At 44.6% G+C, this 15,132-nt stretch overlaps 3 protein-coding genes across 4 annotated transcripts; 2 read left to right on the top strand and 1 right to left on the bottom strand.

The window, feature by feature from the left end:
* Window positions 1–1,489: 1,489 nt before the first annotated feature.
* Window positions 1,490–3,034, top strand: zbed4 (zinc finger, BED-type containing 4; the record flags this gene model as incomplete). The annotated part of the gene is made up of 1 exon (XM_083691836.1): window positions 1,490–3,034. The coding sequence occupies one exon, from the start codon at window positions 1,490–1,492 to the stop codon at window positions 3,032–3,034; it is 1,545 nt and encodes a 514-aa protein (XP_083547962.1).
* Window positions 3,035–3,997: 963 nt separating this feature from the next.
* alg12 (ALG12 alpha-1,6-mannosyltransferase) lies at window positions 3,998–8,137 on the bottom strand (the record flags this gene model as incomplete). The annotated part of the gene is made up of 9 exons (XM_083691976.1): window positions 3,998–4,845; window positions 4,981–5,056; window positions 5,159–5,328; window positions 5,546–5,767; window positions 6,112–6,217; window positions 6,509–6,703; window positions 7,093–7,266; window positions 7,555–7,687; window positions 7,979–8,137. The coding sequence occupies 9 exons, from the start codon at window positions 8,135–8,137 to the stop codon at window positions 4,611–4,613; spliced, it is 1,470 nt and encodes a 489-aa protein (XP_083548102.1). The 3' UTR covers window positions 3,998–4,610.
* Window positions 8,138–8,721: 584 nt separating this feature from the next.
* Window positions 8,722–13,151, top strand: creld2 (cysteine-rich with EGF-like domains 2). Of its 2 annotated transcripts, none has more exons than XM_083692564.1 (10): window positions 8,722–9,075; window positions 9,223–9,305; window positions 9,713–9,823; window positions 10,004–10,095; window positions 10,393–10,569; window positions 10,754–10,852; window positions 11,008–11,091; window positions 11,518–11,613; window positions 11,975–12,115; window positions 12,464–13,151. In XM_083692564.1, the coding sequence occupies exons 1-10, from the start codon at window positions 8,938–8,940 to the stop codon at window positions 12,538–12,540; spliced, it is 1,098 nt and encodes a 365-aa protein (XP_083548690.1). In that variant the 5' UTR covers window positions 8,722–8,937; the 3' UTR covers window positions 12,541–13,151. The 2 variants fall into 2 exon arrangements, with proteins under 2 accessions (XP_083548690.1, XP_083548689.1); XM_083692563.1 differs by having other exon boundaries at window positions 8,726–9,075; window positions 12,461–13,151.
* Window positions 13,152–15,132: the final 1,981 nt, after the last annotated feature.

The raw sequence follows: 15,132 nt of genomic DNA, 5'->3' as shown, positions 1-15,132 counted from the left end.
ACGAAGGGCTCACCCCACTGTGCTTTTACAAGATGGTGACCTCCCTTTAAATACTTTGACAGGTTCTGTTGCCTCATCTGCAATACCTCCCTCAAACTCACCAAATAATGGAGACATGGCAGCTAGTATGACTACCGCCTCACAGAAAAACACTTCACCGTCCACCTCCTCAGCAGAAGGCTCAGACGTATCTTCCAAAGAAGTGTTACCAAAAGTTGAACCAAAACAAGAAAATTGTACCACAAATGACACCGGCACACTCTCATCCTCACATTCCAGCAACAACCATAGCGAAGATGCGATGGATGGAGGGTCTGAGCGCCTAGGAGCAACTCCCAAAAACTCAAGTTCCCGTAGAAGATCAGCCGTATGGAAACATTTTTACCTTTCACCCGCTGACAGCTCCAAAGCAGTATGCATACATTGCATGAATGAATTCAGTAGGGGTAAGAATGGGAAGGATTTGGGGACAAGCTGTCTGATTCGTCACATGTGGAGAGCTCACAAAGAAATTGTCATTGAAGAAAATGGACAGGGCTCCAGCATTCCACCACCCTATACAAACCCACCCACATTATTGTCTCGCACACAGTATCAGGACCCAATGGACATTAAAAAAGAATCACCCTTTGCCCCATCTTCACCGGAAACAATATCAGATGAAGTGCCCCTTAGCATTGATGAAAGAATGGATGTGAAAGAGGAGTCAGATGACACACTGAATCAATCAGGGCAGGAATCCTCACTCAACCTTTCCCTTGGACTACAAGGCGATGATGGTCAATTACCCTCCTCACCATGTGATCTCTCACTTGACGCAAGCCTAAAACCAGATCAGAGCTCAGTTTTCCAACAAAACAAAAAAATCATGAAACGGGTCAAGTCTGAGGTGTGGCACCATTTCATCGTGTCACCAGTTGACCAGCTAAAAGCATTATGCCGATACTGCCCTTGTGTCATCAGCCGGGGGAAACGTGGAGACTTTGGAACCAGCTGTTTAATGCGGCATCTGATGAGACGGCACCCTGACGTCCTCAAAAACCAAAAAAGCACAGATGACAAAGACCCCTCACCCCACCCCTACCCCACCCTCTCTGCTGCCGAAGACATGTCAGCCAAAGTGACTGACAACCCCACCAGTGAGAAGAAGCCACGAACTCTGCCTGTATTCAGTAAAAAGACTTCAAAGCTGTGGAATCATTTTTCTATTTCCCCTAGTGATCCTACAAAGGTAGTTTGTTTGCACTGTAGCCGCACAATTAGCAGAGGCAAAAAGACGACAAACCTTGGCACTAGTTGCTTATTCAGGCACATGCAGAGATTTCATGGACATATTCTTGAAAGTAACAATAATAACTCAGGTGATGTGTCGTCTGCTGAAATTCACGTTAAACAAGAACTCATGGACACTTCCGTGTACGAAGAAAATGGTGAACGATTTGATGAATACCACCCGGTTGCCAAAAAAATCACCACACTTGTCGCAGAAATGCTTGCACTGGATCTTCAGCCATCAACTCTGGTAGAGAATGCTGGTTTAAACCGATTACTGGAGTACCTTCAGCCTCAGTATTCTCTCCCCACCTCTTCTTACTTTACCAGCACTGCCATACCAGACATGTACGAGAGGGTCAAGGAGGTTGTTCTTGCACACCTGAAGGAGGCTGAAAGTGGTATTGTCCACTTTACAACAAGCATCTGGGTCAGTAGCCAAACCCGGGAATATCTGACTCTTACTGCCCACTGGGTGACGTATGAGTCAAGTGTCAGACCTCAGGGCCAAGACTTCCACTGCTCCGCTCTCCTCAGTGTCTCACAGATAGACTGTGACCATGACATGCTGAATATACAGAAGCAGCTTGAATACCTCTGGGACACCTGGATCAGCTCTTCAGGGCTAAAGAAAGGATTCACTGTAACTGATAATGAGTCCATTAGAAATGTTCTGGAGGACAGTGACCATGTCACCATGCAGTGTTTCGGGCACGCCATAGACCTCATTGTGAATGAAGCCATAAAGAGTCAGAGGATGGTTCAGAACCTGCTGAGCATCGCCCGGAAGATATGCGAGCGTGTACATCGTTCCGAAAAGGCAAAGGAGAAGTTGGCTGAATTGCAGAGGGTCTACCAGCTACCCGAAAACCAACTCGTACAGGATGTTCCCTCAAAGTGGAGGACGTCCTTTTCCATGCTTGAGCGTCTAGTGGAGCAAAAGAAAGCCATTGACGAGATGTCAATAGAGTGCAATTTCAGGGAAATGATCAGTTGTGACCAGTGGGAGGTGATGCAGTCAGTATGCAATGCATTGAAACCCTTTGAAGTGGCCTGCAGGGAGATGAGCAATCGCACTGCTACACTAGGCCAAGTCATACCACTAATTCACATTCTCAACAGGAAAATAGACATGCTTTTTGACGAAACAATGGGAATTGACAATATGCTGAAGTCATTGAAGGAGGCAATGGTTAGCAGAATGTCATCAACTCTACACGACCCAAGATACACCTGGGCGACAATGCTGGACCCACGGTACAAGACATCCTTGTTCACCGAAGAGGAGGCAGAGCAGTGCAAACAAGACCTCATCCGAGAACTTGAGGTATCTATTTCTACCTCAGCTGAGACAAAGCCTTCACTGTCCAACGGATGCAGTGAGGTCCCAGTTTTATCAAACGGCTCTCCCTCTAACAAGGACAACCTCTGGGCCCTAATGGATGATATCAGACATAAGATAAAACAGGAGGAAAAGCCAAAATCATGTGAGCTTGCTGTGCTGGAATACTTGGAGGAGGACATACTTGATCAAAGCTGTGATCCCCTGGACTATTGGAACCTGAAGAAGTTCCTCTGGCCGGACCTTGCCAAAGTGGCAGTTCGCTACGTGGGCTGCGTCCCCAGCATTGTCCCAGCAGAGACTCTGTTCAGCACTGCTAGCGTGAATTGTGCTCTGAATCAGTCCAGGCCATTGCTAGACAATATGGAGGGCATCCTCTTTCTAAAGGTCAACCTTCCCTTGATTTATTTTCAGTACTGATGATGATACCATTGCTTATGAGCCCTTATCAAGGACCAAATCGCATGTCTGTGAAATGGCCCTTTTTAAACGGGCAGGCCTAAATCGTAAGGAGAACAAATTATACACTGTTCGGTTCATTCTCAAAACATGGAGCATTTGGACCATACATTTGTTTTCTTAATTGCATTCTATGTGTACTACTGTCAAACACTTTAGAACTGATATCAGTCCAATACTCAGTAAAAAGTGTGTCAGGGAGGGAGGGTGTATTTAGCTGTAGGGTTTGTTGCTGTATTTTTATTTTCTATGTTGAGGTTTTGTGTCTTCTCTCTCCTTGTGCCTTATCCAAACTACTTCAGGTCAAAATGCTGTAAATACTTTGATGATGTGCAAATTAAGTCATAAGTCTTTGAATATAAATTATGGCTTAAAATAGAAACAATGCTGAGTTGTTTTTTTTAATGAAAACATGGCCCAAAAATAAATGCTGTGACTGAAAGATGTTTTAAGTTTATGTTATTTAATTCTTTCATTGTGAATTTGTGGCTCATGGTACTGTCTATTAGGAATAGTTGTTTTTTTTACTTGCTGAAATTGTTGAAAGATTTATGTAAAAATAATGCTGTATTTTCAGGTAAGCAATTTGTTTGAATTTCAATTTGTCTCTGAAGCACAATTTTAAGTTTATTTTCAAAGGGTTAAATTATGGGTTATTGTCAAGAAAAACAATGTATTGTACATTTTTATAAATAATGATTTCTGAACTTAATTTGATAAATGTGTAAGCATTGACTGGAACCATGCAAATTTTGTGGTCATTTGTAAATAAAGGTTTTCCTTATGTATCCCCCCTTGTTGAAGCTTTTGAAATGTTTCATGCCTAAGACACCACACATAAGTTGCTCATATATACTGTATAAAATGCCCACATGAATGAAAGAGCAATTGAATGCTGATTACATCTCATTGGCCCATTAAATTGTGCAAAGACTTTCCAGAAAGCAACAAACATATTCCACACTTGTGATTTAATAGTTTCCACAGGTCACACTGAGCTCTTTCATTCATGTGGGCATCTATAAAAAAAAATACAAAAACACATTGAATAAATCACAGCATAAGTTCTGCTTTCAAGATGGAACAAGTCTGTTTAGTGCACTGTGATGGGTAATTTTAAGTCGCGCTATTTGCATACTCACAGAAACTGTTTAAGTTAGTACGGTATTTTTGACATGGTAATTTAAGTCATACCACCAGAGTGTTACAATGGTGTCGGTGCAGGGGCAGATTGAGTTCAACCATATGTAACTACTACCTCATACACATTTGAGAGAGAACAGAACAGCCATCTTACATCACACCCCAAGTTTTGGTCAGTTATAGTTTGGTCATTGTAAGGAAATACAAACAGGCTTCACACAACACCGAGCTTACCCGATCTGTCAAGTGCTGGCTGTAACCTTTTCTTAGCAGTTTACATTTTCCTGTCCAACCCTGCTACAGTGATTATAGTGGATGAGTCCCCAGGACACAGTACAGCTCAGTCGTGGGATCAGGGTATCACTCATCAATCTACACTACAGTCCTGCTCAGTTCACCTTGTCTGGTCACGTACTCTTTCCAGCAACACTACTTTGTTCCCCAGTTGTACACTGAATGGCGGAAACTGAAACAAGTTCAACGCTATATTACTGAATCCCTGGATGAATGTAAGCGGCTGGTGAGAGTCACTGAGTAGCGCTATCTGCGTTGCATTTGCCTCCATGAGCAAGTGTGAATACATCTTCATAGCCGGATGTCCAGGGGCCAAGTCCTCTCGCTTGTCATACCTGACAATAGAACGCAGTAGAATTATTTCACTATGGCAACAGAAGTTAACATTCTTAGAATGGCAACAGACGTTAACATTCTTAGAATGGCATCAGAAGATCATAAACAGTACTCTGGAATATGGTCAAGCTCACCTCCAATTTTCATTCTGCTCTAGGAAGCGCGACACTCCAGTTTCGGCAGCATACACATCAATATGAACAAAGACATCTGAGGAGAAAGAGTAAAAAAAACAATCCACGGTCACAAAAGCGTTTTGAAACCATCACATATACCTGTGGCTGATTTTATAATGGTTAAACTTCTACCAACCTGATGAAGCCGGTACTAATTTGTGTAGGTCCTGCATCCCTCGACCCCCTGGGTAATTGTGGTGGGAGACGTACAGAGATATACTTGAAAACGCTGCATTTGTCACAAGTTGACCAACCACTACCAGAGAGCCAAGTTTATACATCCAGGACTTGTGGTAGTTGTTCAGACTGCAATAAACAAGAAAAAAGGGGTTATACAAATACAAAATGACCTTGCAAAGCTCAGAAGCCCATATGGCTCCAGCATATTTGCTAGAAATAACACGACCACACCATGAGCCCATTAACATTAACAAACTTTTTTTTACTTAAATCTTCTTGAATAGACCTTGGCAACATAAACAATGTGAGTGGAGCTCTTCACAATAAAAGTCTCTCTTCTTACATGAAGGAGCAGCCGCGAGCAGCCACCACGTTCAGGACAGGGAAGGTGTAGAGGATGAAGCGCAGCTCCTTGTGGGGCAGGAGGGAGTAGAGCAGGATGAAGCCCACGGTCGGGAGCAGGAGCACCCTCATCCGCCTGTCCAGGAGGCCTAGTGGGATAAACAATACTGTGCTGCCCAGCGCACGGGGAACAGCGGAGTAGAAGTACCACAGAAAGGGGAGAGTTTACTGGGGAGTAGAGTCAAGGATACGTACACTGATATAGTGTGTGTGTGTGTGTGTGTCTGTGTGTTGTATGACATTTACATTTACAGCATTTAGCAGACGCCTTTTTTTTTCCAAAGCGACTTATGTAAGTGAATCATCTATCCATCAGTCATCATAAGATGAAGTAATCACTGCTCGGACCAGGGGCCATAGGCAGTCACAATGCTAGAAGAAGCATTTTTTATTATTATTATTTATTTATTTATTGTATTGTATGTATTGGTCAGTTTTCATTGATGAGGACTGGGTGAATCATGATTCAATTAGATGAACATGTGTGCGGTTTGTTAACGGAAGGATATTCCCCAGTTGGAGCTCTTGTTCATGATGGTGTTGTACCACAGGACCTGACCCTCTGGCCAGAGCAGAACCTTCCAGAATAACGAGTCAGTGCCGACTGTAAGAGCTGAAAGAGACAGAGAGATGGTAGCCATGGTAACTCTTTAGTTACGGCCTTCTTTCAGCTGGCATTTACCCAGTATTTACTAAGAAACTGTTAGGTAACAATGGGTACTTACTGTAGCTAATTATCTAAAGAGCTATTTTATAACATATATAATAGGTGTAAGGTGAAATTGTTAACGATTTGCTGTACGTAAGAGCGAACAGGAATGTTTACAATGTCACGCGGGAATTAGCTTTAAGACAGTGTCGCATGGGATATGTCTAAGATAACGTCTGCTGTGAAATGACCCACCCAACGACAGAACACCAGCTGGAACAGCATAATAGAAGAGCTGCAGAAAACCCAGCCTCCTGCTTAGCAGCGACATCAGTAACATGAGGCCCAGAAAGATGCACAGCTCTGACCGGAACACGATGATCACCAGGGCGGAGAGGCCGATGAAGGACCCGTACCTCTGCCCCATCCAGGATGTGAACGCCAAGAGAACTGGGGAGATAAAGGGTTCAAGTTCATGCTAAAGACGACGATACATTCATATCAGAAAAAGGTTGTCCCCAACACACACGTCAGTGGACGGTACTGAGGTGGATTTGATCCAAGGCTTGGGTCACACTATATGAAATGGCCCCTATACCTCAGTAATAACTCACTGTAATCACACTAGCAGCAGCATTGTGCCAGGCTGATATAGTGCATTGGTCATTTCTTTGTTATTGCATCGTAATCCAGTTGAGTGGTTTATGTTATTGCGCAAGTTGAATAGATCTGATGCCTAACAACACGTCAACACAATGCCATTGCAGTAATTGCAATGTTACCATACAGGTACAGGTAGCAATAGGTGCAACTTAATGCAAAGTGTTGTGTAGCCTTACCTATCGGCAGAGCAAATACATTGGGGAGTGTTCTTGTGCTGTAGTACATCAGATGAAACTGCGAGGCGCAGGTGAAGCAGAACAGACCAGCAACCGTGGATCCGAACTGTCTCCGAACCTCCCGCTGCATGCGCCATAGCGCGCCGATCACACACAGCCCGAGACAACCTCGGACTGGAACGGATAGGGCAACGATAATGCACACAATGAATACAGTGAACTTGACTGCTGAAAAACGACTGGAATGCATACTGTACTGTCAAGTTTGGATGTATTGCGTAGCAGTAAAAGGCACTTCGGCCCCCAGGCCCCTCTGACAGAGGTGTGTGTGAGTATGAGTGTCAGTGTCAGTGTGTGTGTGTGTGTGTGTGTGTGTGTGTGTGTGTGTGTGTGTGTGTGAGTGTGAGTGTGAGTGTGAGTGTGAGTGTGAGTGTGAGTGTGAGTGTGAGTGTGAGTGTTTACCTATCAATTGCGTGTAGAATTTTGGAGCATCTAGGAGCGACAACAGGTACACCATCGGTGAGCTAAGCGTGGATAGAAACAACGGTCCAAGGAACGTACGTGGCACCACACCTGGGAACTCATGATGGTCATACTGTAGAACAGAAAAAGTCCCATGTCAACATCAGCATTAGCAATAACGTCACGATACAAAGGCACTATACAACTAGCTATATCGTTTGCAAGGTGGTGATATTATACGCCCCGAGTTGAAGCTGTGTCCCCTTACGGGTGCGAGTAAAAGATCCTTAGAAGAACATTTTAAAAACGTAGATCTTTGACCTGTACATAGGTGTGATGAGTCTAAGCATCTGGATAAAACTACAGGCATGCTGCGAGCTAATCCTAGAGCTAGTCAGAGTACAGATCCCTCAGCCTTCCTTACCTTTTCTAAATCAAGTCTGTGATAAAGAATGTCATGCACTGCTTGTAAATTGAAACTCTCTTCGACTTTTGTAAAAGGACAAATAAACAAATGCAAAAGAGTGACAGAAATTAATAAAAACAACAGTGATTGTCCAGAGTAACTCCTCTTCTCTGCCATGATGTACAGCCAAGCCAGAAAAAACTTCCGGGTTGTGTTCTCCGCTGCCTAGCACTTCAAAATAAAAGTACTCAACTGTAGAATCGTTTTTAAATTAATAATCTCTTTGGTAGAATGCTAACATGCTAGTATGTTTTACTGTGTTGGATATCAAGTACAAGACTAAACAGTTGGGTTTTGGAGTGGATAATGTGATTAGGTAACAACAAGCGCACGCACGCACGCACGCACCCACACATACACACCCACACACCACACACACACACACACACACACACACACACACACACACACACACACACACACACACACACACACACACACACACACACACACACACACACACACACACAGGTGAGTGGCTCCGGTCCAATGTGTTAACCATTCATTGGAAGACGATCCAAAAGAAAGTACTGTGAGTTTTCTCTCCAAGCGTGATGTTGTGACCTTTTATTTTCCACGTGGGTAGAGAGACAGGCAGTTGTCCCGAGCGTGTCGGTGCGCCATTGGTCCTCTGTGTGATTGATTGGCCACAGAAGCGAATCACGAGAAGCCACAATCGTAACAAGAGGCTGATGCGGAAGTCGAACATTTTTTCTACAACCCGGCATGTAAATATGACTTTCGTACGCTTTGCATAGATTTAGTGGTTGCAACTACACAGATAGATGTGGCTGAGCTGTGCAGCACGGTTTTTTTTTAGCTTTAGGAAGCTTGCTGGCAAGTGGCTAACGTGTTTGTCTTGATGTGAAACTTTGAGTCTCCTGTAATTGATTTAGCCTCTAGCTACCTAGGTAAAAATGCTATCCGTGTCAGTAGTACGGCCACTATGGCTATTTTCTTGTCTAACCTTTTTTTTACTGTCACAATGCACCGATGCAAAAGACATAAAAACCTCCTGTTCTACCTGCAAACAGATAACTGATAATTTCAGTAAGGTAGGTTTACAGAATGGATGTTTTTGCGATACACCCAGTGCTTAAATGTATCTTCAGCGGTGATTAATAAACTGTCTTTTGGTGCAACCTGTTCCTTGTCATAGATGTATTATCATTATCATGTTCATTGTCTGTCTGTTTCATCAGGGCTTTGACAGAACCGCAAAGCAGAACTTTGGTGGAGGGAACACAGATTGGGAGGAGAGGAAGCTCTCCAAATATGAAACGAGGTGAGGTGGTCTCCATCAAAAGCTCATCATGTTAGACAGTCCTAATAAAGCCGCCAAGTACAGAGATGTGTTTGTCCTGCATCAGTGATTCTCAAACAGTGTTGACGCACCTAGATGACCCAGACCGACTGACCAAACCTAAAATGTCATGACCTGAACTTTGGTTCTGCGTGATTTGGCTGCAACACACTATTTGGAAAACATTAAGCCTCACAGGTCTGTGTCATTGAATAGGGTCAGGCTGAGCTGGCACCCCATGTGAAGCTATATTGAAGATTCCTACTGCATTTCCTCTCCTTTATTTCTCATTTCCTCCTCTCCTCCCCCTCCCTGCTCTCTTCTTCTTCTCCTCCTCTCCTCTCCACTCTCTCCTCTCTGCTTCTCCTCTCCCCCTCTCTCCTGTGCAGCGAGATCCGGCTGGTGGAGATCCTGGAGTCCATCTGTGACAGCAGCAGCTTCGAATGCAACCACATGATAGAGGAACATGAGGATCACTTTGAGACCTGGTGGTTCAAGAGGTGAGGGCTCTTTCACTCAGCTGGTGTGTGTGTGTGTGTGTGTGTGAGCGCACGCATGTGTGCAGGTACGTGTATGTATTTTTGCACTAGATACATTCTAACCATGTTATCATATTACACAGAAACACAGTACATACAGACATTTGTTGAAATGTGTATTGTCTCTTTTTCACTTCTCAGGAAAACGAAGCTTCCAGATATTTATAAATGGTTCTGCATCGATACCATCCATGTGTGTTGTCCAAAAGGAGCATTTGGGCCAGATTGCAATGGTAAAGTCATTCCTGACTGAACTACATAGTTTGGCAGAAATCAATACTGGATGTATTAAAAAAAAAAAAAAAAGAAAAAAAAGTAATTCTTCCTTCTTCTAGCATTGTGACTGCCAAGTGGCCCCTCATCCTAGCATAAATTACTTTTTCTTATGATGACCGATGGATAGATGATTCACTTAGACAAATGTATTTGTTGTAAGTCGCTTTGGATAAAGGCGTCTGCTAAATGTTTGAGAACGAAACCGGCCATGTGATTCTCTTCGTGTGTGTGTGTTTGTTTGCTTGTTTTGACAGCCTGCGTGGGGGGTTCCGAGAGACCTTGCCATGGCAACGGTGTGTGCGACGGCGACGGAACCCGGGGTGGTAAGGGCAAGTGCAGCTGTGACCATGGTTACAAGGGGGAGTTCTGTCTCGACTGCGCCGACGGCTACTTTAACGAAGTGAGGAACGACACCTTCTCACTCTGCACAGGTACGGCGAAGCATACCTAAACCAAACCTTCCTGCTTGGCTACTGTTGGGCCTACCTCTTGAATCTTTTTAACCCTTTCGTTAATACAACCGCTTCCATAATCGAAGGATGGATTGAAGACAATCAGATAAGCCCGATTAGTTATCGGGCTTGAAATTAATCTTACTGTCTCACACTCCTACAGAGTGTCACGGCTCCTGCAAGACCTGCACCGGCCTGACCAATCAGGACTGCCATGAGTGCAAGGCTGGTTGGGAGGAGGACGAGGAGGGGGCGTGTGTTGGTGAGAAAGCAGTCGCAGACTGAAAACACTATTCAATATGCAACTGTGATTTGGATTATGAATTCTTCTAATTCTATGGTTTGGAGCGATGTGTGTTTTTGTTTTGTGAATTCAGAATCTTCTAACTTGCTGCTGCTTGTCACGTCTGCCCCCAGATGTGGACGAGTGCTCGAAAGAACCCTTGCCATGCAAGGAAGGTCAACACTGTCTCAACACAGATGGATCCTTCTCCTGTAAAGGTGAGTGAGTAAAACGGTGGTCCTGCCTGACAGAATTATCCAGTGTCGTTTTTACAGTGGGTTTTGTTGTTAAGAAGCCTGTCTGTCTAGTGCTCTTTTTTAGTGCTGTCTGTCTTTCTCGAAGAGTCATTGGACACAGCCGTTGGGCTGAGGATTGAGAAATAGTGGCTGTTTTGCAATATCCACACTAGCACACCACAGTGGTACAGTGTGTGTGTTCCTGTGTGTGTTTGTGTTCCGGTGTGTGTTTGTGTTCCGGTGTTTGTGTTCCTGTTTGTGTTCCTGTTCCTGTGTGGTTTTGTGTTCCTGTGTGTGTTTTTAAATGCTCTTACCTGCTCTGTTGACCTTGCTCCTGTCTCTGCCCCCTCTCTCTCTCTCTTTCTCTCTCTCTCTCTCTCTCTCTCTCTCTCTCTCTCTCTCTGCCAGCCTGTGACAAGGTGTGCTCTGGCTGTACCGGGGCGGGGCCTGATAAGTGCCTCACCTGTGCCACGGGGTACCAGGATTTAGAGGGCACCTGCACAGGTAAGAGATCTGTGTGTATACAGTATGGCTCAGTTTGTATACTTAGGGAAACAGGCCGATAACCTCTAGTCCATTCTTCATTCCATTGATTCCTTATTACCTTGAGGTAATCGCAGATCTGACGAGGTAATCGCAGATCTGACGAGGTTGGATTGAGGAAAGCTATAATGTTGTAGCCTTGCTGTCACTTTTCCAGTTGCTAATAGATCCGTCAGTCTCCTAATAATAGAAATCAAGGAAATAGGGATCAAAGATGTGTCGTGTTGGAGTTCAGTACTTGCACATAGCTGAATGACTATTATTTGAATGATGTGTGTGTGTGTGTGTGTGTGTGTGTGTGTGTGTGTGTGTGTGTGGTCAGATATTGACGAGTGTTCACAGCCTGATGCGGTGTGCACTGAGGAGAACCAGGAGTGTGTCAACAACAAGGGCAGCTATGTGTGTATCTGTGGCAACGGCTACGAAGAACAGGAAGGAGTGTGTGTCGAAACACCTGAGCCAGGTAATTACCATGTGTTCAAGACGTGGGGGGTGGGGGGAGTTCCCTATTGCCCTATTGCCCACAATGGACCTAAAGATGGTCTTAGTGCCACAAAACGTTTTTGGAAAACTAACACCAGGACCAACAACCGTATGTAGTACTTTCAATGAAATCCAGAAGTTCTAAAACGGCAGAATAAGAATGCTGACGGTCTTGGTTGCCGCCATAGCTAACATCACTTCAGCATTAGAGAAGGACCCTGTAGGCCTTTGTACATCACATCAATCAATCAGTTGATGGATGGGACTCTTAAAAAGCAGTTCAGCATGTATTATAAAGTGCTTGTTGTTGTTCTTTTTCCATCAGAAGAAAAGGAGGAAGAACCTTCGCCGGAAACGTCAGATTCTGAAATAGCCACGCACCTGGAGGAGCATGAGGACCTTTGAGGAACCAATGAGGACCTTCGAGGAACCAATGGGAACCCATGATGAAGTACCACAGTATATCGGATCAGCTGGATGGCGTAGAAGTGCACTAGAGCAGCGTCAGAATGCCACTCCTTTTGTGAAAGTGTTCGGACTACATGGCACTTATCTTACAGTACACTCAACAAACAGTGGTCTTGAGACAGATTTTTATACCTGTGGAATGGATCATGGACAACTTACAGAGTGGAAGAGAATTTTGCAATCTTGTTTTTGGTCCTTGTTTTTGTTTTTCTGCCATGGTTAAACCACCCAATGTCATAATTGTTGTGTCTAGTTTTTAAATTCATGCAGGTGTTTTGGAGGCAATTCAATAAAATTGAATAAATTAACTGCTGCGCTTATGTCTGATTATGACTATGACTATATATGTGATTGAAATGTGGCCATATCATTGTAATTTCAAGGTCACTTAAATTCAGTCAACCGTGTAATTAGATGTAATACCCTAAGAAGACCACTTGGGGGCAGTCAATGAATGCTGTTGTATTGTTGTTGCCGTGTTCACAAGTGACCGCACAGTGGCGCTCTAACACATCGAATAAAGATGATCAGCAGCTTGTTTCTCTACATGAATGGCAGATTGAAACGTATGTACTGTGATTATTGATCTGTTGGACATGAGGTTGATGAGCCTGTTGAAAACAACAAATGTTGATATTGATCAAATCGAAAAAAAATAGTTTAATAATAATTTCCTTATTGGTTTGACATACTATATATATCCTACATTTCTGTGAGCCCACTGTGGTTGTATTCTAACCCTTCTACTTTGTGACCTGCCTCAGATCAAAGCATCCCCTACTAACCTTCTTCTAAACCTATAATAAGGAGACCTCCTGTGTGCCTTTGGGATGATGTAAGCTGTTATGACTTCTCCTGCAGCCTCTAAGAGGTGGAAAGAAGAGCCAGTCGAAACCTGTCTCGACTGGTGCTTTCCACTAGAGATGCAATCTCGCAATCCCCCCTCGTCGTTATAATCCTCCTCTCCGTTGCGCGGTACGTTTCCAATGTCTCCTCTGTCTAGTCGTCCACGTGCATGTGCCGATTGTTAGGTTTGACATTTAGAGGTGCCTCAGAAGGTTACCATTGTTCTCTGTCAGATAACCCATTACCCCCCCCCCCCCCCCCCCACCCTTCCCCCCCAATATGCAAGATATTGAGGTAGAAGTCAACAGAGTTCCCTGCTGTGGTGTTTAGCAAACTTACATGAAAGTGTGAGTAGAACAAATGCATTTCAGCCTTTTAACAAGCGATGACAGACTTTGTCTGGAGTGTTTTTGTGATGTCTCATGCCTCAGTGCTTGGAAACAAGAAGGAAGCTTCACTTTCAACACGGCTCTGACACAACAGAGCACAGAAGCCAGGAGAAGTATGTGGTCGTGTCACAACAGGTCGCTGTGGAGACCGGTGATGCCATGGGAACCACTCGAGACTCTTTTCACGCGTTTTCTACTCTTTTCCAAGTTATCAGCAACGCGAAGACTGTTTTGTCGTTTGACAACTTTGCGACTGGTTTCATGGGAGTCTTTGTATATCTGACTTTCCCAGACCAACCACTCAAATGGAACTGCAAAACCAATTCACATATGTTTATTTAGCCTTCATGCGAGCCCTTTTGTGGAGTGAAACCCTGCTAAAACTGTTAGAAGGCCACTAACTCCACAGAAGGGAATGGTATATGGTTAAAGGGGCACTGTGCTCTTTTCGTCCGACTTTGTTGTGGTTTTGCGCTGCCAGTAAAGCTCAGCTGTGGACCACATGGTCCATTTGTGGGCAGGGTGACCATGAGGACACTCACTACCGACCCGGCTGACCCAGAACACGATGGAACTGAGCACAGAAGACGTGCACTCAGAAAACAGAATACTTTCTCCATTTTCATTCCGGAATGCATTCAGCAGTTCCAGAGCAGTTCCAGTGCTATTACATTTACTTATATGATGCCATATCCTCATTAGCTTGACAGAAACAAATGACCAATTGGTCAACCATTGCTCTTTGGCAATATCCTGAGCTTCAGACTGATTCGCCCCAATCTTCTGTCTTCTGCAGCTTCTTTCCAGCTCCATGCAGTAGCTGTAAATGAGAATATGTCACCTTGAACACAGTAATGGTAGTAACCGTGTGATTGAGGAGTGTTTGATTCAATCTAAATAAATTCCATCATGACCTGGATTGAACTCATTGGACTGGAGAGTGCCCATGCAGAGCCAATAGTGGGCTAGTGTAGGCCACTCCCCCCCTCTCTCTCTCCCCCCCCCCCCTCTCTCTCTCTCTCTCTCTCTCTCTCTCTCTTTCTCTCTCTCTCCCCCCCCCCCCTCTCTCTCTCTCTCTCCCCCCCTATCTCTCTCTCTCTCTGGCATCGAAACCCTGCCCGCCTCCCCTCCCCTCCTCCCCCAGCTGTGGTTGCAGGCTCGGAAGCTCCAAGCATCTGTGCCATGTGCTTTCACTCAGACCACCACCGCCTGGAACGCCGGTTCCTCCTCCGCTCCGTGCCCCTCTGATGTGGTCGTAGCTCCTTTCCGACACACAGCTTGACTCCCAACCACC

Source organism: Argentina silus (genome assembly GCF_951799395.1).
Source record: "Argentina silus genome assembly, chromosome: 20".
Lineage (NCBI taxonomy): Eukaryota > Metazoa > Chordata > Actinopteri > Argentiniformes > Argentinidae > Argentina > Argentina silus.
This window is presented reverse-complemented; position numbering and strand designations above follow the sequence as displayed.

What these genes read in the sequence shown, in the direction of transcription:
- creld2 (XM_083692563.1), top strand. Translation starts at nt 8,938, where the DNA reads ATGCTATCCGTGTCAGTAGTACGGCCACTATGGCTATTTTCTTGTCTA. An exon ending in TAACTGATAATTTCAGTAAG is followed by an intron (nt 9,076 to 9,222) that starts GTAGGTTTACAG and finishes CTGTTTCATCAG; the next exon opens with GGCTTTGACAGAACCGCAAA. An exon ending in TTTAGAGGGCACCTGCACAG is followed by an intron (nt 11,614 to 11,974) that starts GTAAGAGATCTG and finishes GTGTGTGGTCAG; the next exon opens with ATATTGACGAGTGTTCACAG.